We start from the raw sequence: 25681 nt of genomic DNA, 5'->3' as shown, positions 1-25681 counted from the left end.
CCCCTAACACCCTCGCCTCCGAAAACCTTAATGGGATCACACAACATGCAGCCACTTTACCGTTCTGCTTCAACACTGTCTAGTCCCTCTAGATTGTAAGATCTCATGAGCATGGCCCTCGTTGCCTTTGTGCCTGTTTGTCCTTATTTGCATGTCATTCTGTTTATGTAGTTATCAAACTTCCGTACCCCCTTTTGTACCACGCTGCAGAATATGTCGGAGCTTTATAAATAAACAATGATAATACTATTATATTATCAGAAGTCATATTATATGCCATTTTATGACTGTTTTCTCACAATCCAGGGGGAGCATATAGGAAAAGAGACAGCAAACAATCTAAGTGCAGGTGTAGTGCAACGAATGACAGCTTTAATCTTGGCTCTATAGTCCGCCTACTCACAAGATGTATGACATTAAAAGTCAATTTCAGAACATTGTGGCAATCTGTTCTCTGTGTACCAGGTATATCAGGTGAGGATGTGCCAATCTGTTCTCTGTGTACCAGGTATATCAGGTGAGGATGTGCCAATCTGTTCTCTGTGTACCAGGTATATCAGGTGAGGATGTGCCAATCTGTTCTCTGTGTACCAGGTAGATAAGGTGAGGATGTGCCAATCTGTTCTCTGTATATCAGGTGAAGATGTGGCAATCTGTTCTCTATGTACCAGGAATATCTGGTGAGGATGTGCCAATCTGTTCTTTTTGTGCCAGGTAAACATCACCCGGGCAATTCAGGAGAGATGAGCCTCAGCAACAGAAGAAAAATACATCCATAGCACAGATCAATTAAGTAAAAAAAGATTTTATAGTCAAGATATAAAAAACGCACTTGCATAAATGAGATTATAAAAAGGCACATAACACTAATGAGTGTGATGGAGAAGCCGCACAATACTTTCGCTCACCACCCTGCCTCTGTTGGACAATCGTTTGTTCAGGAGTAAGCCCTGCTTATGTTCCCTTTTTTGTTTTTTTTACTATGGAAAATTGAGACTTGGAGAACAAGGACTAGTTAATAATCTCATGAGGACATGTTATCATCAGGTTGGCGCAACAAATGTACAGTATGAACCAAGAATATTTTTAATACAAGTGCATGTGTCTTATTACTTATGCTATTGCACCATCTAGTGTCAGACAGACAGAATAACAGATGTTAACATCGTCTTAAGAAATGTTTCTTTATTTCTAAATAATTTTACCAGGAAAAAAATTACATTGAGTTACCGCTCGTTTTCAAATATGTCCTGAGAACAAAGTAAAGTTGACATTATTACAAATTACAGTTACAAACACGTCAAGCTTAGGAAACTTCGACTGGAAGTGGATTTGAGAGACTCCGGTAAATTGTTCCAGCAGAAGCATGATCGGTACGAGAACGAAGAGTAACCAGATTCTTTATTGAACCGTGAGATTATAAGCAGGTTTTTGGAGGCGGATCTTAGGAGATACTGTAAGCGCTGTGTATAGAAGGGGTGAGAAGACTGCTCAGATAATTAGGTAACCTGTCCAAAAGTATGTGAAGGACTCGAGGGATAGCCAACCTAGTTCAGTTAATATATCACAATGGTGGGTATTGTACGTAAAACAAAACAGCATATTGATTGAGTTGCAAAGAATGTCAAGTATGCTGAGGTGGATATGGGTGGCAGAAACATATCAAGCTTGCAAAATAAGGGTATGATGTACTGGAGTCATTTAGGATCACAGTGTATTTTGACATATTGCGCCATTTTTTGGAGTGCATTTGCATCAAGATATGAAACCGTTTCTTACATCTGGTGCAGATTGTTAGAAAGTTACGCCCCCTTAACGTAGATTGTAAAATGACACGCAGCTCAGCACAACTTGATACATAACACTAGAAAATGTGTCCTCCCCAGGTTTTAAGCTTGTCCCTCCCCACTTTCCATATGTACATGTCTTTTTATGCAGCTGCTTGTGACAGATCCAATACATATCATTCTTCCTGTAATTATATAGGTAAATACGAATTTTAATCAGTTAGTGTTAGGACCTGCGATATCTGGTCATGCCTTGATGTGGCTCTCAGGCTTATAATGCTTTGGCCAAAGGGTTAAACTAAATTACCCTTTTTTCAAGAGATATATATATATATATTTCACTGTGTATTTTTGTCATATTGGAAGTAGATCTGGGCTCCCTTTGTGTTTTGTTTTTTTTGTAGTATACAGTGCTACGCTCAGTAGCACTCCTTTTGACACTTAGGCCTCGGACATGGTGTAGGGAGCGGCGCTGACCCATGCTGAGGCGCGCGCATGCTTACCAGTGAGCCCCTGCAGCCGTAATGAGAGCGGCTTTAGCAGGGGCTCGCGCACGCTTGCGGAAGCGTGTGTCTTACCAAATCTTTTGTTTCGGCGCTCACGGAGCGCAGAGCCGGTCGCCCATATATATATATTTTGTGGTAATTTTGGGGGTTTATATGAGCCTACTGGGTATCTGTGTGTCTGGTGCAGATTGTTAGAAAGTTACGCCGCCTTAACGTAGATTGTAAAATGACATGCAGATCAGCACACCTTGATACATAACACTAAAAAATGTTTCAAGTAATTACTCCCGATTTGTCCCTTTTGACACTCCCCAAATTGTATAGAGGGCCCAGGGCAAGATGAAAATTACAAAGGTGCCCTGTGTGGGAGGTACAGTATGTATCAAAATCTTTCAGCTTATATTGTCCAACGCAATTATCCTATTGGCTTCAATGAAATCTACATTCTTTTAGTAAATATGACGGCCTGTTTTGCTTTATGTTTTCACACATTTTCCATCTGGGAGACTATGGTGGTTATTTACATCAGTCTCCTGAATGCAACAAAAAGATTAGGAATCCTATTAAAAGCAATAGGATTTGTCATTTAGTGCAGTGCGTTTTTGTAAACAAGTTCTGCGCAAGTTCTTTAGAAAGACGATAATCATAACTCCTTGGGGGTCATTTATCACAATGTATAGACGTGACCCAGACAATTGTATACAGTGGTAACGCAAAACATCACAGAATATCATAGAGTTTTCTATAGGGTTCATTGCTAATGCTGTCAAAGTGTATCTCAATGCTATAATGAATAATAGCAGTCCCTCTGTAAACAAAGTTATAACATATTAACTCATTCTGCAATATATGTGTTTTCTATCCATATTGCATTTTCAAACCACTGTTCATGGCAAATCTTTTTTTCCTCGCAGAAACGAACAAAAAACTACCAACAAGTAACCAGCTATGTATCACCCCAGCAAAAGCTGTGTTTTGATGCACTGCTCCCTTTTTGCTGTTCAGTTGTGAACTACAGGATCTAAGAAGAGTTTCTTACGTCCGATTCAGAATTTTAGACTTGCGACACTTCAGCTATGTCGGATTTGGGGCAAATGAGGATGCTAGATCTGCTATACTCCACACCCGGCTGCAAATTCTAGAATGTCCAAGGCCACTTGCATATATACTGTATGTGATGACACTAAACGAGTTTAATCGCACATGGAATTTTACTTACATCACTGTCAAGGTAACGGTGTTCCTCACATGCTGGATAACAGATTCCCCCTTTCAAGTTACTTCCTCTGTCGCAAAACAGGCACCCTTGAACCGATGAGTCTGCAAGAACACATCGTACAGTATATACGGGCAAGAGTGCAGTGCCCAGATTCACAACCTGTAGCAGGGTTTGGTGTCCCACAATGCCAGGTAACATAAGGAAGCATTTGGTCATATCTTCACTTCCCAGTTATTGCGGTGTAATATGGTGATGTGTGCTGGATCAGGATGGAGTTATGTATGAAAGTGTTATTGCAGCGGCAAAACAATCAGATACTCAATTCATAAATATATATACACTGTATATGTATTTATGCATCTAGTGCAGCTTTGCAGTTTATTAACTATATACTTGGAAACAAGTGGTTAATATGGATTAATCATGGATCAAAAGTCAGCACACACTGCTACATCAGTCATTAAAATACTATAGGGGGTGAGGGTTGGTTCCTTCAAAACTGGGGCACAAAGTGCTGCTAAAATAGCCCCAGATTTATCAGGCAAAAAAAAAACAGGGAGATTGCAGATCAATGCCAATGTTTTCTCTACTTTTTCAGCTAAAAATACATAACTCTATTCGGTCATCTACTTCATCAACGGGTTGGACAGACATGAAGACTGCTTCTTATCTCCTGAGCTGCTCTGGGACAGGGTGCACTCACAGACACTACTTCTGAGCTGCTCTGGGACAGGGCGCACTCACAGACACTGCTTCTGTACCGTCGAGCAGTGTGCTGTGTCCCTCTGCGCAGCTCCTCCGCACGGTCTGGCTTGGAAGGATTAACACTGCAAGGGTCCCATTAAAAAGCATAGACCCCCGCAGTGTTAGTTCTCCTAGGCCGCAATCGATTCCCCCGCAGGCACTGCCCCCGGCACTGCAGATTTTGTCCTGTTTGTCCGCAGCACCAAGGACAGTAAGTCTGTATATACTGTATTAACGCCGAGAAAACGGTGTTTTGATGCAGTGATCCGGTGTGAAGCAGAGCTACAGCACAGAACAGTTTCTTACATCTGATGCAGAACTTTAGACTTACGCCACTTCGGATATGGCAGATTCCTTGGGGGCAAATAAAAGGCAAAAAGAATGGCGCACAGAGACACAGAACGTAATATCTCATTATAATATGTGCACCACTTAACTGCTCCCCCAGCTCTTCCTACTGACGCTCCCCAATTCGAAAAAAACAAACACAAATCGAATTTCGAGACATGTGTCCACCTTTACTTAGCAGATGTATGTCTATCTTTATTTATATAGCGCCCACACACTACTCAGATGACACTTTTAGACGAATAACACCTCGTGGCTTTGATACATGTAGATTACTTTCTTACCATTGCAAGTTCTGCAGCTCGGGTGACACTTTTTGCACTTGCGCTTCTGCAGGTAAAACCTCTCGGGACACTGATTCACACAGTGGGTGGTGCCCTCTACCTGCAGAGTGTTAGAAGGACATTCAAGGCAAGCGTCCACCCCAGGTCCATGACAAAGCTGGCAGTGGGAGTCACATTTTTCACAGCGATTGTTCCCTTTGTAATAGCTGCAGCCAAAACAAACACGACAGGGGGAGTCTGAGACCATTTTTCAGAATAGCAAAGAAGTCGAGTTAGATTATACATAAGGGTATATGCTGGACTATAGAGCAGGCATTTTATGGTCCAGGAACACTTTGCAAGGCTGAGTCCGGGAGTAAGGACGGATGTTTGTGAGTATGCACTCAAGAAAAACTACAGCATGGCAAAACAATACAATTTACAATGAATATATTAGGGGGATGTTTCAAGGCAAAATTGCTGTAATTCTGGGGCATAAAAATGAACTAGATGCGTCAAAGAAAAAAATCTAATTTAAATCAAGAGGGCTTTTTCCTGTAATACATCTAATGCAATTGTTTGGCCTCACAATAGCACCACTTTGCCTTGATACCTAAACCCCATAGTATATCAATCTGCTCTATTCAGCATACAAATGAAAGGTCCACTTTATTGTAGCCACCGCAGAGTCCCATGGCAGTGTTCTTTTTAGCGATCCCACCCTTTTAAACTTCTGTCATTGAATTCTGAAGATACCAGTTGCTAAAAATTTGCCTCCCCCGGGAGGGTAACATGAATGCTGCCATTCACACTCATTGTAATGGAGACAACGGTTACCATGGTTACAGCTGATGCCTGTGAAATACTAACCCTTTGGGTACCCAAGCAAGTGCAGATGTAGCAAGACTTGCTGTCCTACGTGCTACAATGTCCACTGTTCTGGTGCGGCTGCAGTTCAGCTACTGCTCTGCGGGCCCTGAGCACTGTAAGTGGCCCAGTAGGATTAAGGGGGTTCCATGCTTCTGAATGGGACCCCATTTCGTTAATCCTTTTTGGACCATTTGCAGGGAGAGAAAACCGGGACTCCCCTTTAGATGAGCTCCGCAGCCGTCTACAGCGGTGTCCCCATCTCTCTATGTATGTATGTATGTCTTATTTATATAGCGCCATTAATGTACATAGCGCTTCACAGCAGTAAAACATGTGACAATCATATAAATAACAAATAATGCAAATAGCAGATCATGGGAATAAGTGCTTCAGACATAAAAGTAACATTTAGGAAAAGGAGTCCCTGCTCCCTGCTTAGGAAGGACGTACAGAGACAGTAGGAGGGCATTCTGGTTAGTTCATCTGTAGGGGCCCAAGCTTTATGTATCAGGTGTATAGTACTAGCCACAGAGCTACTCATATGCTTCGTTAAGCAGGTGTGTTTTAAGGTGTCTTAAAGGTGGAGAGAGAGGGTGCTAGTCAGGTGTTGAGGGGAAGGGTATTCCAGATGTATGGAGCAGTTTAACGTTTAAGGCGGGAGAGGTTTAAGAGAAAGGTTTAAGGCGGGAGAGGGCTTTAGATACAAAGGGGTTAGAAATAAAACATTCTTGAGCGGAACGCAAGAGTCGGGATGGTGCATAGCGGGAAATTAGGGCTGAGATGTAAGGAGGGGCAGAAAAGTGTAAAGCTTTAAAAGTGAGGAGGAGAATTGAGTGTCAGATGCGGGATTTGATAGGAAGCCAGGAGAGGGATTTCAGCAGGGGGAGACAGATTCCCGCAGCTCTGGTAAGATGCAGGGCTGTATTTCCTTCCCCCTGGATGACGTAGATGCCCTTATATGGGACTCTACATCATGAGGGGGAGGCTATATGGCCATAATTGGACATCTACATCAAGAGGCAGGACAGTGCTACGTGTTCTGTCCAGCCCCTTGATGATGTAGAATCTACATTGTAGATGGTAAGTATCTCTTAAACTGGGGGGACCTGAAGCGAAAAATAGTTTTCAATGCTGCAACAAAATGGAAGTTATGTAAGGTGGATATCCCCTTCAACAAGGTGAGGTGGTGGTATTATTGGAATACCTTGCAAAGCTGTGTTAGTTTAATGAAGGAGTGGCCACCTCCAGTCCTCAAGGGCCACCAATAGGTCAGATTTTAAGGATATCCCTACTTCAGCACAGGTGGTTCAATCAGTGGCTCAGTCAATAACTCAGTGAGTAAAGACACTGGCCTTTATTCTGTAAGGTGTGATAGCGCAGATAACGTGGTGTCGCATGAAAAGCCCTATTAAAGTCAATAGGGCTTTTCATGCAATAGCACGTCCTCTGCGTTGTCACATCTTACAGAATAAGGGCCACTGACTGTAAACAATGACACGGGATTCAGGCAGGGTAACCTGGTTCATTTCAGCTCCTTGTAACCTTGGGTAAGTCACTATCTCTCTGTGCCCCAGGCACCAAAATCATAGATTGTTAGCTCCATGGGGCAGGGACTATGTCTGTAACATTCCTTTGTTATTATTATTATTATTTTCGTTTAGATATTAATGGATTTTTCTTTGCTTAGGCTTCCAGCAGGTTTTTTTTGTTTTTTTTTAAGTACTTTCCCTTGACCCCGCTCCTGGCCCAATCTCACTGCTCCACAGGGAAGGGGCCCCTCGGCCTTAAGTCATGTCACCCCTCCCCCGCCAGGTCCAGAGCTCTCTTTCCAATTGGTTCATTATGAAAATGGTTGGTGATCTAGAGTAGGGGTGCGCAAGCTGGGGGGCACGCCCCACAGGGGGCGGAAGATTTGTCTGGGGGGGTGCGGGCGGTTGCAGAGGTCCCGCGCTCTTCCCCCAGGGCATTTAAATTAAATACCAGGGGGTCACGTGAGGCCCCTGCAACACTCCACTTACCGGGATTCAGCCGGCAGTAACGCATCACCATGGACGCAGCGGCGCCACGTGACATCACATGACCCCGCAGCGTCATTTGACGCAAATGTAAAGTAGGCAGGGGGCGCGAGAGCCGGGGCAAGTGAGACCGGGGGGCGCAGCAGCAAAAGTTGCGCTCCCCTGATCTAGAGCAGTAATTATCAACCTGTAGGGCACAGCTCCCCAGGGGGCGTATCAGGATTTCAAGGGAGACATGTATAGTTTGAAAAAACATATTCAATATTATCAGGACTCGACAAATGCACTCGCCCACTCGCCTGGGGCAAGTGCATTTTGCCCGCTGGTGAGACTTACCTACGGCGGGGTGCAGCGTCTCCCGGCACTCTCCTGCTTTCCCCCGCAACTTGCGACTGTCTCCCCTGCAGCTCCTGTGAAAATGGCTGGGTGGCGTCGAAACGACGCTGCGTCGCCATGACAATGGGACGCTATGTGATGTCATGACGTCACGCGGATTCAAGTTACCATGACATCACATAGCGTCCCATTGTCATGGCAACGCGGCCATTTGACGTCATGCTGCCTTTTTCACAGGAGCTGCAGTGGAGACAGTCGCAAGTTGCAGGGGAGAAGCAGGAAAATGGCAAGAGACGCCGCTGCCGCACCCCGCCACAGGTAAGACTTGTGAGGGGGTGAGGTTTTTTTTGGGGGGGGGGGCAATGACTGTTTTGGGCGAGTGTTTTTCTGTTTAGACTTTATCGAGCCCAGAATATTATACTAATTTTTTTTTTAGAAAACAGAAGAAAAAAAATATACCTATTGCTTTCTTACTATAGAAAGTATGTAGCTTATTGCATCCTCCTTTGACACGCAGTAGTGTACCTACTGTATTACCTTTCCTTTCTCTTTCTTTATCTCTGTTGCGCTGCAGAGTTCGTGTGTGGATGCTGCCACCGTGCAACTAAACACGCCACGTGGTATTCCCGCTATTGTACATATTCTGTTTTAAGATTAATGTTTAATTTCAAAATAAACATTAGTATTTTAGTACACAAATACATGATAAACTACAGTGTAGCATTTGTAGTGCGCACAAAAAGCGCCCCCTCCCGCTTCTGCGCGCACGCCACATGGACGCGAACACTGCCTTAAGGCAGTCTGTTTTCTCAGCATGCGGGCGCCTCCGCACGGTCTGCGGTACCATGGCCCCAGCCTAAGAAATTAATATTGTAACTAATTTCCCCCCAAAATGTAAGCCGCAAAATATATGCTACTAGCATGGTCAAATATGGTTAGGGAAGTCAAAACTGTTACATGTTTTACATAAGGTTGTTTTCTGGGTGGCTGAATAGGATACACCTTTAAGTACTTCAAACTAGAGATGTGTAAACTTTCTGCGCGCTTTGCTGAACGACAAATATCACCTACAGTATTTCTATTCAACTAAAACATTTCCTTCAATACAAAAGTTTCTGGCACGTTTGATTAAAGCTGAAAAGTCCATGGGCATTGCATTTTCAAGGACCTTCAGTATCGAAACACGATCAAGCTTGGAAAAATGAAAAACTCATTTAAGTCGCAGCCCTATTATTTTGCCACTTTAAAAAGGTGAAATAGTGAAACATTTCGGTAGAACTTTTGACGCCAAAAGATCGAACTTGTGACGCCAAAAGATCGAACTTGTCGCTGATTTCTCGCACTTTTGAAAAGTTCGATAAAAACTGCAGCAAAGGGAATTGCAGCAGGTTTGCCGGTTTCTACTGCCAACTTTCTATGTAGCTGACACCTGTTTTACGGAATCTGGAGTCACTCAGGTGTAATAAGATGTTTATATGCAACTGCTGTATTTTATTACTGTCTGATAGCTTAATGCATACTCTAATGAGATCATTTCGGGAAAGGGAGTGTTATGGGCTGAGGTGATGTGAGGCTTTCATATTCTGTGTGGATTAGCTGAAAATATACTGCGTGCTATAAATGAGACTCTGAAAACTTTATGGCTTTTCCCAAATGATTTGACATTTCTTCATTTCACTTTTTAATTCTTCTGCTGTCACTCCAAGAGCAGCTGCATATTTTTTCGGAAAGCTTATTATGGTCTAGCAGACCTTTTGAATGTTAACTCTTTTTAATGCTGCCTGCAAAGTACTGCAAATTGAGATATGTGAAGGATGTCTCGTCAAAAGCCAAGCAAGCACATTTTTTACAAGGGTTAACAAAATTAATCTAAAAAAATCCACTACGCTGAAAAGTGTTTAAACATGAGCTATAGTCAGTATCCTCAAAAGTAGGGGCACTGTTTCAAGAAATTATAGACTTGTTAAACAAGAAGACAAAAATAGTTGGACCATCTTTAAAAATAAATCTACACTATTTATGCCTTTAAAAGGGACAGCGGGGCCCAGATAGCTTCGTATCATGTACCCTCCAATACTGTATGATGGGTCGACCATTGAGAATGCAGAGCTGGAGACATGTAGCCTTGACTCACTCCTCTGGCTCTCAAAAGGACAGGGTTATGGGACCCCATGCTCTCTTAACAAAAGTCCATTCCCTCCAAATTTGGGAGAGAAATTAGATAAAAGAGGACCTAACCTCCACTTACTCCAACATTACACCAATCCTCGGCAGCCAGGCCTTTCCCACCAGGGGTGGACAAAATAAGCTTCCAATGGTGGAAGGGAGAGAGGTCTAACAAGAGTTGGTAATCTGCTAAACTGGAACCAATGCTGACATTTTAACAAACTGAAGGAACATTTCCAGATGCTTACAAGTCCAACATTTTATCCTAGTGGACCCAAAAATGAAATATGAATCCCATAACACACCCTTTGAAGAGTTTTGCAGATCTTCACCTCAGGGGAAAAGCCTGATCTACCTACTCTACAAATATCTTATTCCCTCAGAAAGGGATGTTAAGGCTACCATTGTTAGGCAATGGAAGCCGAGTCTTGGAAAAGAACTAGAGCCACAAGATTGGGATGAAATATGGGAAGCAACCATGAAAATATAACCACGATCATAAAAGAGAATAGATGCAAGTGTAACGGGTACTCCCCCACCCAATCGCATATAGAGTGTATGTGAGTGGGGGACCTATATGTTACCAGGTGTGGTGCTTTACCTGTTAGGCTCACAGGAGACCTGAGCCTCCACCAATGAGAGCCTGGGGTGTATCCTCTTGAACAATACTATATGGTGCAGCGCCTCCACCTGCGATGGCTCCCAGCAGAGCGGGAGTTGTTCCTCGCAGGACACATAGAAATGAACACATACACTGGATGTAAAATAGCAACGGTCTTTACTATATGCAAAATGTAACTTAACACATACATCAGCAATCCACAACAAGATATATGTACCACCCTCTGCCACTAGCTGGCAGCTATAACCTTGCCCCTAACTGGGCTATAACCTTCTTAGCCCCTACTGGTCTATACCCTTACACCCCCTTCCCAAACCTGTGTCCAGAGAGTCCAAGCCCACCCAAGTGTGTGAACAGGCCTATCACATGTGAGGGGCAAGGTAAAGTTGGTGCACGTGTGGAAGCTTGTAAATACCTGCCCAGGTGTCTCTACACCTGGGTGTCTTCGCAAAGGGTCTACCAGCGCCGCTTGGTCCAGCGCTGATCTGTACCTCCGCGTGGGATGGGGTCCAGCCGGACGTCCCACCGTAAGGACAGTCTCTGGATCAGCAACACAGATACAAGGAACATGCAGCAAACCCCTTTCACTGGTTCCCTGCACTAAAGAACTGCACCGTGTCTCTCCCTCTCCATTCACTAATGAACTGCACAGGGTCTGTCACTAGGTCCCTGCCTAGCACACAGCTGAAGGGCACAGGGTCCTTACCTGTCCCTGTGACCACCCACCCTCACTAGTGGGGAGTCAGGGCCTCAACTCTAGCCTGGGGATTTCTGGCCTAAGGCAGAAGCTCGCAGCTCTCTGCCCCCCTTCTTTCCCCCTCTGTATCCTAAGTCTCACTGACTCATGTGCTTCACAGTCTGCTTCCTGACTCTGCACACAACAATGTATCCAATTCCCTGCTGCAGAGAATCTGCAAGTCTCAGTGGCTGGCTGGCTGCAGGTGACAGGGATCATACGGCATTCCCCAGAGGCTGGGAGATGTAGTCCACTCAGGACCTCTTTCCTATGGGGACCGCATGCGCGATCTCTACTGCGCCTGTGCAAAGCTGTAATGGTCGCCGCTATGCTTAACTGCGCCTGCGCAACCTCCCAGAGCTCCTAAACACTTGTAATGCCCACCGCTACCCTTGCCAACCTCTGCGCATTGCGCGAACCTTGCGCCAACCACAACATGGCCGCCGCGGCTATCTGCGCATGCGCAACCCTTCGTGCATGCGCGAGCATCAGGACCCTGATGGCGCCGGCCCAGATGGCGGCGCCAACCGGGAGAAGTCGCCGTCCCCTTCCCCCACTGCCACAGGGGTAAGGCAGGGGGCAAAGGAAGATCAGGGGAACCGGGGTTGACCCCCTTACACTAGCTATGGTATATATGGTACGTAACACCTGAGAGGGGGCACAAAATTGACAGACATAACTCTAACCTCTGCGTTAGATGTTACGGGATGCGGAAGAGCTTTCTCCACATATGGTGGGCCTGCCTCCTCATAGCAGTCCTTTTTTATTGAAAGGAGTGTGAAGCTCTAGGTTTGTTTATATAAAAGTAGTAATAAACTGAATTTATAAGTAGTGGGACCATGTACCCCCTACTACTATCACTCTCTGTCCATTAAATATAACTGTAGTTGAAATGTTTACCAGAACATTGCCAAAAAGTTGAGTATCCATGGTGGTTGGAAACAAGGTTTCAGGGTGTATATCCCTATTTCAACATGGCAGTGCTTAGCCTGGTCTCCTGATCTCCTTATCCAAGTACCAAAGACATCAAACAACTTTCTTTGTTGCTATTTTTCACCAAAGGTCTATGGCAGCGTTTCCCAAATGGTGGGTCGCGACCCGGCACCGGGCCACGGCACCAAAATTGCCGGGTCGCAGCGAGGCTGGCCGCGCGGTGTCTCCTGTCCCCCCCGCTCAAGTTTAAAAAAAAGGCGGCGATTCCCCCCGCGGTCCCACGCGCTTGTGCAGGGCCCGCTTCCTTCCTCCCCCCCCGCTCCCAACGTGGGACGGAGGAGGAAGTACCAGCTCTTCTGCGGCCCGCACGTTACGTGGGACGGAGGGGGAAGTACAAGCTAATACTGCGGCCCGCTTCCCCTCGCGGCCAGCTTCCCGAGCTCACCTCCCGTGGCACCCCCTCCCGAGCCCACCTGCCGTGCCTCCAAGCCCACCTCCCGTCCCGGGCAGCAGGGGATATCGGGGGTAGCAGGGGAAAGCGTCCGGCGGCAAGGTAAGTCACCCCACCCAGTCACTGCCTCCCACCCAAGTGCCCCTGGCCCCCCTCCCTCCCACCCAAGTGCCCCTGGCCCCCCTCCCTCCCACCCAAGTGCCCCATGCCCCCCTCCCACCCAAGTGCCCCTGGCCCCCCTCCCTCCCACCCAAGTGCCCCTGGCCCCCCTCTCTCACACCCAAGTGCCCCTGGCCCCCCTCCCTCCCACCCAAGTGCCCCTGGCCCCCTCTCCAGTCACTCACATCCGTCATTGCCTGTAATTCACTGTTTGTGTCTGTGTGCGTATAGGGGAGAGCGAGTGTGTGTGTGTATCTGTATCAGTGTGTGTGTGTATCTGTATCAGTGTGTGCGTGTGTGTAGCAGTTTCTCTGTGTGGTTGCGTGTGTGTCAGTGGCTGCGTGTGTGTATCAGTGGCTGCGTGTGTGTGTATCAGTGGCTGTGTGTATGTATCCGTGTGTGTGTCAGTGGCTGCGTGGCTATCAGTGTGTGTGTGTGTGTGTGTGTGTGTGTGTGTGTGTGTGTGTGTGTGTGTGTGTGTGTGTGTGTGTGTGTGTGTGTGTGTGTGTGTGTGTGTGTGTCAGTGGCTGTGTGTGTGTCTGTGCAGGCCCTATAGGCCAGTATAGGCGATAAAAATTTTAGTGGGTCACGAAGGAGAAGTTCAAAAATAACCGGGTCACGGAAAAAAAAGTTTGGGAAACCCTGGTCTATGGTATAAACATCAGTATGGCACAAATTGTATTCCCTGAGTGAGGTAAATTGGGGCAAGCTGTGAAGTACAAGCTAGGCTCGAAAGGCATCCCTTACTTCCCAGGATAGCCTCATCACGGAGTGTGATCCATAGTGCAGCGCCAACATGCACAAAATAATTTTGGTAGGCCCACATGTAGCCAAGTTTAGAGCGTGTACTAATGCTGAAAAACATCACTGTTGATTACAAACTCAGCAACAGAGACGCGCGAAACTGTTCACAATGCATTCTTAACATTTTAAACATTTTTCCCCTCATATTCAATTCCCTGTTAAATGTTTCACCAGTCCTCAAAGAGCTAACAATGTCACCAAATTAGTAGGCTTTCAGCAAAATATCGCCAAACAGTGAGTGAAACAGGGTTTGTGTGTGTGTGGCCGCGCTGCATCTGCAGTATAGTCTCAGCATTAAGTGAATCTACCCATTTTAGAGACTGTAAATTATAATAATAATAGCATGTTCTTATATAGCGCTGCTAGTTATACGTAGCGCTTTACAGAGACATTTTGCAGACACAGGTCCCTGCCCTGTGGAATTTACAATCTATGTTTTTGGTGCCTGAGCCCCAGGGAGATAAAGTGACTTGCCCAAGGTCAAAAGGAGCCGACAACAGGAATTGAACCAGGAACCCCTGTTTCAAACTCAGTGCCAGTCAGTGTCTTTACTCACTGAGCCGCTCCTTCTCCCTAATCAATGCACACTGACTCAATCCTTGGCGAATGGCTTGCAAATTTCAGCTTCCGCCACGGCTCATCACTGCTCACCAAACACCACTGCATATGTTTCCCAAATCAAAACGTGTTCAGTCACCTGACATTTTTTTTTTTATTATTAATTCTTCAGGGAAAACCTGTTTGCAGAGCACAGTGAAAGCAATTTGTACATCTACGAGTGCGAATCAAGGATACTTATACTTTCCATTTTTAATACTTGCGTATATTTAAGTCATAAAATCCAAACAGGGCACTACTGCAATTTATCTCTTGAAAAGAGGAGCTGAACTGAACCAGGACTTGAATTGCCAAGCTAAACCCAATTCTGATGGGATTATTGTACAGTATTACAGAGAAACATGTGACACGCCACAATGATAAAGGGGACAAAATACTAATTTTATGTAAATGAGTATAATTTATAATCAATAAATAAAATACTCCATCATTCTTCTTTATTTTCATGTTTGAGCCTCCTTCACCACAGGTACCAAGTTGCTTCCATTTTTATTTGCCAGAATAAATAAATGTCCCCTTAGATCAACCAATAGAAAGCCGCAACGCTATGCTCCCAATTATATATACTGCTGCGGCACAGTTTATTCGAGCATTTGCCCGTTCTGTGCCGCAGCAGTAGCCTGGCGCGCGCCCGAGTGTGACGGGCGCGCGCCGAAGCAGCGGAAGAGCGCCCTCCGATCGGGGCGCTCTCCCTACCGCTGCCGGGTCCGCCGGGTCCCCCGGAACCCCCTGCCGCTGTCCCGCGATTGCGGGACACCAGGGCTCCCTCGGGGAGCCCCTGGACACGCGTGCAGGGGGCGCACGCTCCCGATGACGCGTGACCGCGCGTCTATGACGCGCGGCACGCCGAGGGGCGGCCACTAGCAAGCCGGGAGATTTCCCGGCTTGCGGTACCGACCACACTTCAATAAAGTGTGTCGGTAGTGTAGCAGGTTTCTATTGGTTTGTCAGTGAGGCAGTCATATTTTCCCAAATGGCAAATAAAAAGCTGTAAGCATCTCAAGAGCTTGGGGGTTCCCAGAGCTAAACAGAGCACAACTGAAATCTAGTGGAACACCTTGTTCAGAATACAGGCAGTCCTCGGTTATCTGACACAATGCGTTACTCAAAATAGCGTTGGATAGCGAAACGTTGTAAACCGAAAGACGTTTTCCCATAGTACAGGCTGAAAAAAAACTTAAATGCATGCTTGCTAATGCAAGAAGCCCGACAGATAAAATGGGGGAGCTTGAATTAATTGCTGCAAGGGAGCAGTATGATATCATAGGCATTACTGAAACATGGTGGGATGAAACTCATGACTGGACAGTTAATTTAGAGGGTTATTCCCTTTTTCGGAAGGATCGAACAAATAGAAGGGGAGGTGGAGTATGTTTATATGTTAAACCCGATCTAAAACCTATTATAAGGGATGATGTTTATGAAGGGAATGATGAAAATGTAGAGACTTTGTGGATAGAAATTAGCAGTGGAGGTAAAAGTATTAAGAAAATGTTTGTGGGAATATGCTATAAACCACCAAATATCTGTGAGATTGAGGAAGCTAAAATACTTTTGCAAATGGAAAAGGCATCAAAACTGGGTCATGTTTGCATAATGGGGGATTTTAATTATCCAGACATAGACTGGGGCAATGAGATTAGCGTTACAACAAAAGGAAACAGGTTTTTGGGGGTGCTTAAAGACAATTATATGACCCAAATTATTGAGGAACCAACCAGGAGAAGGGCAATACTGGATTTGGTCATATCAAACAAGGTAGAAGTAATAACAAATATAAAAGTCCTGGAACATTTGGGTAACAGTGATCATAACATGGTCTCATTTGAAATAAATGATCAAAAAATAGATTTCTTGGGTTCAACAAAGCCCTCAAACTTTAGTAAGGCAGATTTTAATAAACTGAGGTCTAATCTAGTAGTAATACAATGGGATGATGTTTTTGCAGGGAAAAATGTAGAAGATAAATGGGCAGTCTTTAAAACATTGTTAGAAAAGCACATTTATCAGTGTATACCCTTGGGTAATAAGTATAAAAGAAATAAGTCAAAACCAATGTGGCTAAATAAAAAGGTAGGGCAGGAAATGGACAAGAAGAGGAAGGCGTTTAGATTCTTTAAGTCAGAAGGGACAGAGACATCGTATCAGAATTATAAGGAATGTAACAAAAATTGCAAAAGGGCAATCAAATTAGCAAAAATGGATAATGATAAAAGGATTGCAATAGAAAGTAAGGTCAACTCTAAAAAGTTCATTAAGTACCTTAATAACAAAAAAATGAGAAAAGAAAATATAGGACCCTTTCAGTGTGAGATGCGAAGGCTGATTATTGGAAATAAGGAAAAAGCTGAGGTATTAAACATATTCTTTGGCTCTGTGTTTACCAGGGAAGAATCAAGTTCAATAGTAGTGCCGCAGGAGGAAGCCACAACCTCCATATTAATGAACAATTGGTTAACTGAGGAAGAAGTTCATAAGCGACTTGAAAAAAATTAAAGTAAATAAGGCACCTGGCCCCGATGGCATACATCAAGAGTTCTCAAGGAGATAAGCTCAGTAATAGCCAAACTATTATATTTAATATTCAAGGACTCCATTTCCACAGGCTCAGTACCACAAGATTGGCGTAAAGCAGATGTGGTGCCTATATTTAAAAGGGGACCTAGATCACAATTGGGAAATTTAAGACCTGTAAGCTTGACCTCAATAGTAGGGAAACTACTTGAAGGTTTAATACGGGATAACATTCAGGAATACTTAATGGAAAACAAAATTATTAGTAATAGTCAGCATGGATTTATGAAGGATATATCTTGCCAAACTAACCTTATTTGTTTCTTTGAGGAGGTAAGTAGGAATTTACACCAGGGTAATGCAGTTGACGTGGTCTACTTAGATTTTGCAAAGGCTTTTGATACGGTTTCACACAAGAGGTTGGTGTACAAAATAAAGAAAATTGGACTCAGTAATAATATATGCACCTTGATTGAAAACTGGTTAAAGGACAGACAACAGAGGGTTGTCATAAATGGAACTTTTTCAGGTTGGGCTAAAGTCGTGAGTGGAGTACCTCAGGGATCGGTACTGGGACCCCTGCTTTTTAACTTGTTTATTAATGACCTTGAGGTTGGGCTCGAGAGCAAAGTCTCCATCTTTGCTGATGATACTAAATTGTGTAAGGTAATAGAATCAGAGCAGGATGTAATTTCTCTTCAGAAGGACTTGGAGAGACTGGAAACCTGGGCAGGTAAATGGCAATTGAGGTTTAATACAGATAAATGTAAGGTTATGCATTTGGGATGCAAGACTAAAAAGGCGACTTACAAATTAAATGGAGATATATTGGGGGAATCCTTGATGGAGAAGGATTTAGGAGTGCTTGTAGACTGCAGGCTTAGCAATAGTGCCCAATGTCATGCAGTAGCTGCAAAGGCAAACAAGATCTTATCTTGCATCAAACGGGCAATGGATGGAAGGGAAGTAAACATAATTATGCCCCTTTATAAAGCACCAGTAAGACCACACCTTGAATATGGAGTACAATTTTGGGCACCAATCCAAAGAAAATACATTATGGAACTAGAGAGAGTGCAGAGAAGAGCCACCAAATCAATAAAGGGGATGGACAATCTAACTTATGAGGAGAGGCTAGCTAAACTAGATTTATTTGCATTAGAAAAGAGGCGTCTAAGAGGGGATATGATAACTATATACAAATATATTCGGGGACAATACAAGGAGCTTTCAAAAGAACTATTCATCCCACGGGCAGTACTAAGGACTCGGGCCATCCCTTAAGGTTGGAGGAAAGGAAATTTCACCAGCAACAAAGGAAAGGGTTCTTTACAGTAAGGGCAGTTAAAATGTGGAATTCATTACCCATGGAGACTGTGATGGCAGATACAATAGATTTGTTCAAAAAAAAAGGTTGGACATCTTTTTAGATGGGAAAGGTATACAGGGATATACCAAATAAGTATACATGGGAAGGATGTTGATCCAGGGATTAATCCGATTGCCAATTCTTGGAGTCAGGAAGGAATTAATTTTTCCCCTTAATGGGGTTTTTTGTTTGCCTTCCTCTGGATCAATAAGTAAGTATAGATATAGGATAAAGTATCTGTTGTCTAAATTTAGCATAGGTTGAACTTGATGGACCTATGCCTTTTTTCAACCTCATCTACTATGTAACTATGTAACTATGTAACTATGTAACATAGGAACACTGTTTAAATGAAAGATTCCGTTCCTGAAGGCATTTTTAATGCTAAAATACACAAAATATTTTACGCAGACAATAAGATATGCAGCACACACAAATTATATAGTGCATATACTGTATTATATATAATATAATAATATATAATATAATATACAAATATAATATATTATATAGTATAATATAGTATAATATATATATATTATATACACATAAACAACTTTGCAAAGCGTCGTAAGAGCGTTGGATAAGCCGTTTTGGCGTTGTAAAAATGAACATAGGTAGGCATTGCATAGCGTTGGATAAGCCATTCGTTGTAAAGCGAAGCGTTGTAAAACGAGGACGGCCTGTACAGATTTTGCTGCTTTCCAAAAGCAAAAGAAATCCAAAATAGGATCATTTACAATAAAATAAATGTATGGCTTATTTGGCTAATAGCTGGAACAATTCCTGACAGACAACACCGTATATTTACCCTGGGGGACAATGAAGAATGCAGAGATGCATCAGCTTGTAGTATCCAGCAGCACACACATTGCAGTCTTTAGCAGAGCCTCCATTGCACGTCACACACACTTGGTGACAATTGGAGCAAAATCCAAGTTTTATCCCATCAGCTTCCTCACTGGTGTTGTATGTCCCTTGAGGGCATTCCTTTACACAGGTATTTTCTGGAGAAAAGATTAGACATTCACCTTTTATATCTATTACATGGGACTTCCAGGCCCACAGCTTCCACCGTGCAAACTATCAAAGATACTGCAGCTAGAATCTTTTCCGTTTCTCCCAGAATCATGTTTACTCCTAGCCTGCGAAAAAAACATTTTGTTGCTTCATCAAATTCTGTATTTCCTAGAGTTCTCCTCCCTACCTTCAAGGTTGTACACTCCTCTGCCCAGCTTATATTTCTGGCTGTACTGCTGCCCATTTCCTGCGCTCTGCTTAAGATTGTCTTATTTCTACCTCTTTCACCTCCACTGCTCTCTCACCTATAACCTTATTCCTTTACTGCCCAGTCCCTCTGGAACTCTTTTACCCTTATAATGCACAAAGCACATTTCTGTCCCAACCTTTTGCCCTCAACCTGTGAGGAAACAGGTTGCAGAGAGCCTGGTTGAGGGGAGAGCCTGAACTCCCTGTTGTGTACCTGGAACTAAGGACTATTGTTTTGTTGCAGACTGATGCCATTTCCTTTCATTGCTTTATTCTCCGTGCGACTACAACCTGCTTCCCTGGTAAGGGAAATAAAGCACTTTTCTTTGCAAGAAAGTGGTGTGTGCGCTCTTTTCTGACCATACCGACAAGGCCGCTCCGTCACAGAAGGCAAGACATGAAAGATGGACTTTGCACCTAGACTCAGGTGATGACCAATCTAGTTCTTTGAGCATTTCGTAGTGGTGTGTGTTGTAATTGTATTGGAGGACGAAGCGGCATATTGAGTTGTAGAGGGCATCAAGTTTGCCAAGGTGAGTTTGGGGTACCGTGACATATACTATGTCCCCATAGTCTATAATTGGCATCAGCATCTTCTGTGCAATGCACTTTCTGACCAGCAGACTTAGGGAGGATTTGTTCCTATAAAGTACACCTAGTTTATCATAGGTTTTGGATATCAGGGTATCAATGTGTAATCCAAATGTTAAATGGGAGTCAAACCATATGTCCAAATATTTGAAACCAGTAACAAAGGCTAGGATGGTATTAGAGTTGGTTCTGATCTGGAGCTCATTCATTGGAAGCTTTAGAAATGTAGCCTTGGTCCCAAATACCATTGTTACAGTCTTGTCAGTGTTTAAAAACAGTTTGTTTTGGGAAATCTAATATTCAAGTCTCAAAAAGTCAGCCTCAAGTACGTGTCCAAGGTCGGAGAGGTTAGGGCTGTATGCATATAAGATTGTGTCATCCGCATACATGTGTATTGAAGCTTCCTTACAAGCTGTAGGAAGATCATTGATGAAGACTGAGAAGAGTAGGGTACATAGGCTTCAAACAGTGAGATTCCTGGCATTATACTGTACCTGAAAACTTAATTTATCCTAATGCACATCCATAAAACAGTAATAGATCGTTTTCTTCCCAAATCATCGTTGACATGGAATCCATTGTGGGTGATAGTATTCTATCCCAGTTAAATATATTTTATACAATTGCACAGTGCTTTTGATTTGAAATAATAATAACTATTTCATATAGCGCTTTTCACCCAGTGGGACTCAAAGTGCTTCCAAGTTACATTATAGTGCACGGTAAACAGCATATAGGAATTATTACAGACACAGTCCCTGCCCAGATGAGCTTACACTCTATGTTTTTGGTGCCTGAGGCACAGGGAGGTAAAGTGACGACCAAGGTCACAAGAAGCCGACACTGGGAATTAAACAAGGTTCCCCTGCTTCAAACTTAGCTGTACTCAGAGCCACTCATTCTCCCAAATATGCATTATTTGTACTAGCTATTATTGCTATGAACTGGGTACATTTTTCAGATTTTCAGGGCCTGATTGGGTAAGGCGTCATTAAAAAATAATCATCTGTGCCCTGCTACAGCCACTGATGTGCTGGAAATTACATAGTCATGTGCTGGAATTAATTTTAGGTCAAGTTTCACAGGTTTAGCAGTGATTGGTAACATCTTATGTGCCAATGATCAGTAAGCCCATTAAAGTCATATCCCTAAATTCATTGAAGAAGCACAAATCCAGACATCAAAACTGGGGGGAGGGTGGGGTAGAAGAAATGGACTTTCACAGTGGTTGGGCTTTGCTACTGTAAGTGTGCAATCACTGGGCAAGCTGGCTATGTCTTGTGTGACCTACAGTAATTATTGGGTATGTCATAATATACTGATGCAGTTATTCACCTCATGGCGCCGATTTTGAGTTCTCTGCTGTTCCCCACGCAGCATGATCGCGGCCAATACGCCCCAGGCACCCGCGCTTATCGTGGATGTTTTGTTTAAATTTCATGGATTCTGTTTCTTTGTTTGCAATAAAATGGATGAATTGTAATGTGTACAGTACTGTGCTACTGTGCTACTGTGTCAATTTCATGTTTTTAAAAGCCAGAACACTAAAATTCCTGTTTCTGCACTCGCCGCGCTCGCATCTTAGTGCGGGGAGGCTGGAATTCATCCCGCGGTTTCAAATCAGGATTCCGATGTATATGACACGTGAAGTGTTCGAATAACGGCCGCTGCATCAGTACTGACATTCTGTACAAGCATTAAAATGTACCTTCCCTTAGGATTGCATGCTTCGATAAACATTGGCATCGTTACCTATTGTTAGCCTATGTATTGATACCTTTGAATGTATTGTAATTTTTATATCACTTTTATTCACCTCCTGTCATAATATGTTGGTACCTTACAAATAAACTATATAACAATGGCAATGCTAAGGAAAATGTCATAATTTGTCAAATATTGCAATATATTTTAATACTTATTTAAAAAAATGCTGCACATTGTCTTGCTAAATCCCAGATGTAGACTAAAATTAAGCTAAAGAACATGTCAGATTCAAGACATGCCTCACACTTTCTGATTTTTATCATTAATACAGTCTAAAACTCGGCCGGCTGCTGAAGAGCAGACAAATGCAATGCAAAAATAGCTAGCCCACTCAGAGCAAGTGTGATCTGCATTCAATCAGAGGTTGCAAACTGGACAAATCAATCATTGAAGGGATTTCTCTGAGTAGTTTGATTGCTCCGTGTCTGATTACACACAGGAGATTTTTTTGTAGTCGACGTACAGTAGATGTGCCAGTGTCAGTTAGCACAGATTTTGTGCCCCGTTGGAACAAAAATTATGGAGGTCTTTATACTATGTACAACTCCAATAAAACTATCCTAGTATGATCATCCTTTGATCTGTTCATTACGCTCTACAGTATTTGTAAAATCTATTCTCTTCACTAATATCCATTAATATACATTGACCAATGCCCTATTGTTGGTGGTACAGTTGGAGAAACTATCAAGGGGTACTTCAATTGCAAGAGACCAACATAGGGTATTAGACGAGGGGCCTTCTATCTACGCTGAAGCGGCCGTTCGAATTGTTTTTGCCAAAACAATATTCCTTTTGTGGTCTGTGGGGATTTTCAGCCCCAAAAAGCCAGAATAGCCATATATATATATGTAGCCATGTGTAAAATTGGTGTACATATCTCTTTCATGCTGGCAGTAATCCTGGTAAGTATGCAGGATTGCCAGTAACAATCATGGAGGTTTGCCCTCAAACCCTGGTGAGGTGTCATATGTCCCAAAGGAAGTGACAACATGCTGTGTGTCCACGATTAGTGACACAGAGGGTGTCTGTTTCCTGGAGGTGATATAAGACATAGCACTGCCTAAAGTTAGGAGTTCAGTCCTGTTGGTGTTCTGACTCTGTTCAGGAGACATGTGGAGGTCTGCAACAGTGTTGCAGTGTCTGATGCAAGAGCTGTGAGTCTGGCAGCTCAAAGCAGAGAGACAAGCTGGTGAATCTCCCTGAGGGGAGAGGTGGAGAGCAACTCTATTAGAGGAGAAGGAACCTTCCTAATGGAGTGCAGCAAAGGAATGAGCGGCTGAGTACGACCGCTATGAGGGGCAGTCTGCCTGAACGTACAATAAAGATGCCCAAGTTCACCAAAACCCTCATGTGTGAGTGTGGAGTTACTCAGCAGAGGAAGGCACCAAGAAGGAGTTCCTCATCAGAACCATCTCCTTGCGGACGCAGAGATCCTGATGAGGTGCAGGCGCTGCACTGTATGTAGGTAGGACTCTGGCACACTACCTCAGCTGCCTGTCTGGGTTGACATCCCCACACAACATCATGCGGGAGACTCAGGAGCTCTGTTGCCAACAGGTGCACCAACAGACACGACCATGTAATGGGAACTGGTTAGACCACAGGGACCAATTTGAGATTGGGTGGGTCCAGAAAATCCGTTACATTTGGAGATGCTGAGATACCTGTCAACAGGACAGGCTTTTGCTAGGCACACTGAGAAACAGGAGAGTGTATGCTGCCAGTCAGTGCTGTGTTGGGACGGAACCTACGGGTAGTCAGGGGGGCTGATGGAGTTGTCAGACCGCAGGGACGACCTGGGAGCCTGGAAGGAGTTAATGGGTCTGGAGAGGGGCTATAGCTGTCCTAGTCACCTTGAGGTAGTGCTAGTTGGTAGGATGCCTAAAGGAATAAATCATAACTTGGTGATTCACCGCTCACCTGAACATCTAATCTAATGCTCGGATAATGGTATATTTCCTGCCGGTGCAGAGGAGGATTGTGTAGACAAACGCAAACATATAAAGTGGGTAAAGAGACCCACTCAAAAGATCCTCATTGGTTGCACGCTAGGCTAGGGATAATATATAAGGTGTCAATACCTATATACAATGGTGGTTCAGTCAACCTTTACAGGGAAGCAACTGCTCACTGCATTGAGTGAGGACAATTGCCACTAAAATGCCATAGCAAAAATAACAAAATATTATTGAATATTAACAAGACTCACAACATATTATCCCTAGCCTAGCGTGCAACCAATGAGGAACTTTTGAGTGGGTCTCTTTACCCACTTTATATGTTTGCGTTTGCCTAAAGGAATAGCCTGTTAACTTGGTCAGGAATTCTGGAGAGGGTCTCCGCTAGGCTGGCCAACAGTAGGTAGATGCCCCAGTACTGCATGGAGAAGCCAGTGTACTCTAGCCCATTCCAGACCACTTACCACTGAGAGCACAGAATGGAGAGAGAGGAGAGACACAGCATACACAGAGAGAGTGAGCCTAGCCTGAGGTAGTGCAACACGAGTCAGACCTAAATTAGGTACACAAGGTGGTGCATCGGGCAATCTTTATTGTACCGGTATGGCAGCTGCCCCGCAGAGAGGAGCTCCATGTACAATAATCACAAATACAATACACCTATGGCGACTGCAAGAATGGAGGATCTGCGCGGCGCGGAAGGTCTGAGATGGCGGACAGAGGCAGATGGAGGGAGCGCACGTGGCGTGCGTTCCACTGAAGAGCAAGCGGCAGAAGGGACTTTTGCAAGCATGCTGTGGAGTGGCGACAAAGCTGTGGCCGCGCCGTTTTGGTCCTGCCTAGGACCGCAGGGTGCTACCCTGGAGGACAGTATTGAGGACATTGTGATTGTGGGCAGTGGAATTGAAGAATCTGACTGCCAGACGGCGATTCCCATGCAAAGATCTACCTCAATTGTGATTGTAAACGGCCAGGCAAACCAAGATGGCGGCTCCCGCTTCCCTGGGAGACCACGTGGGCCGAGTGCAGAGAATTCTGCAAATGCAAAAGTTGCAGACAGTTGGCCGGGATTGGCGCCAAAGAGAGATCCCCACCCTGTTGGGGGTAGTGGCACGAAAGCTGTGGCCGCGCCCTCCAGGACTGTGACAGGCTCAGAGCCAATTATGGGCCATAACGTGAATCTGTGGGACCCTCCCCAAATATTCACCAGGGGGAGGGGTCTCTATCTCTGCCAAGCGAGACCCGAGTTGTCTGAGGGAGGAGCTGGATGTGACCTTCCTGTCCCACAGTTGCGAGGAGCTGGTGAACAGGAGAGATCACTGTGCAAAGTGTCTCCCGTACCCAGCAATACAAAGAGCGAGATGGACATTGGGGTATATCCCTATTCATTGCCAGGAGGCTTCCTGGTAGTCAAGGCTGGGGACAAAGAGACATTGCGGTACCTGTGCATGCAGTGCAGGTTGCCCGGTGGAGAAGCCAGCACAACGGCTAGGTGCCCCCAATGTGGCATCCACTACCTATGGGCCGTGCAGCCCTTCGTACCAGGGCAGACCGTGGAGGCGGGAGCGGACACAGCTAAACTGACAGCTGAAGCCTCGCTCTCGGTCAAAGCAGAACCAGTTGATAACGGAGA

The 25681-nt window shown here is 44.4% G+C and overlaps 1 protein-coding gene across 1 annotated transcript in view; it reads right to left on the bottom strand.

Moving 5' to 3' along the window:
* Positions 1-25681, bottom strand: part of LOC142469268 (proprotein convertase subtilisin/kexin type 5-like) — a 166797-nt gene that overhangs the window by 39681 nt on the left and 101435 nt on the right. Inside the window, exons 12-14 of the mRNA XM_075576206.1 lie at positions 19272-19467; positions 4889-5094; positions 3513-3613 (exon numbers count right to left, since the gene is read on the bottom strand). Coding sequence (XP_075432321.1) covers positions 3513-3613; positions 4889-5094; positions 19272-19467 — 503 coding nt within the window. The remainder of the gene's footprint in view (positions 1-3512; positions 3614-4888; positions 5095-19271; positions 19468-25681) is intronic.

This window comes from Ascaphus truei, chromosome 18 (genome assembly GCF_040206685.1).
Source record: "Ascaphus truei isolate aAscTru1 chromosome 18, aAscTru1.hap1, whole genome shotgun sequence".
Classification (NCBI taxonomy): domain Eukaryota; kingdom Metazoa; phylum Chordata; class Amphibia; order Anura; family Ascaphidae; genus Ascaphus; species Ascaphus truei.
The sequence above is the reverse complement of the archived record's forward strand: the minus strand, read 5'-3'. Positions and strand labels throughout refer to the sequence as shown.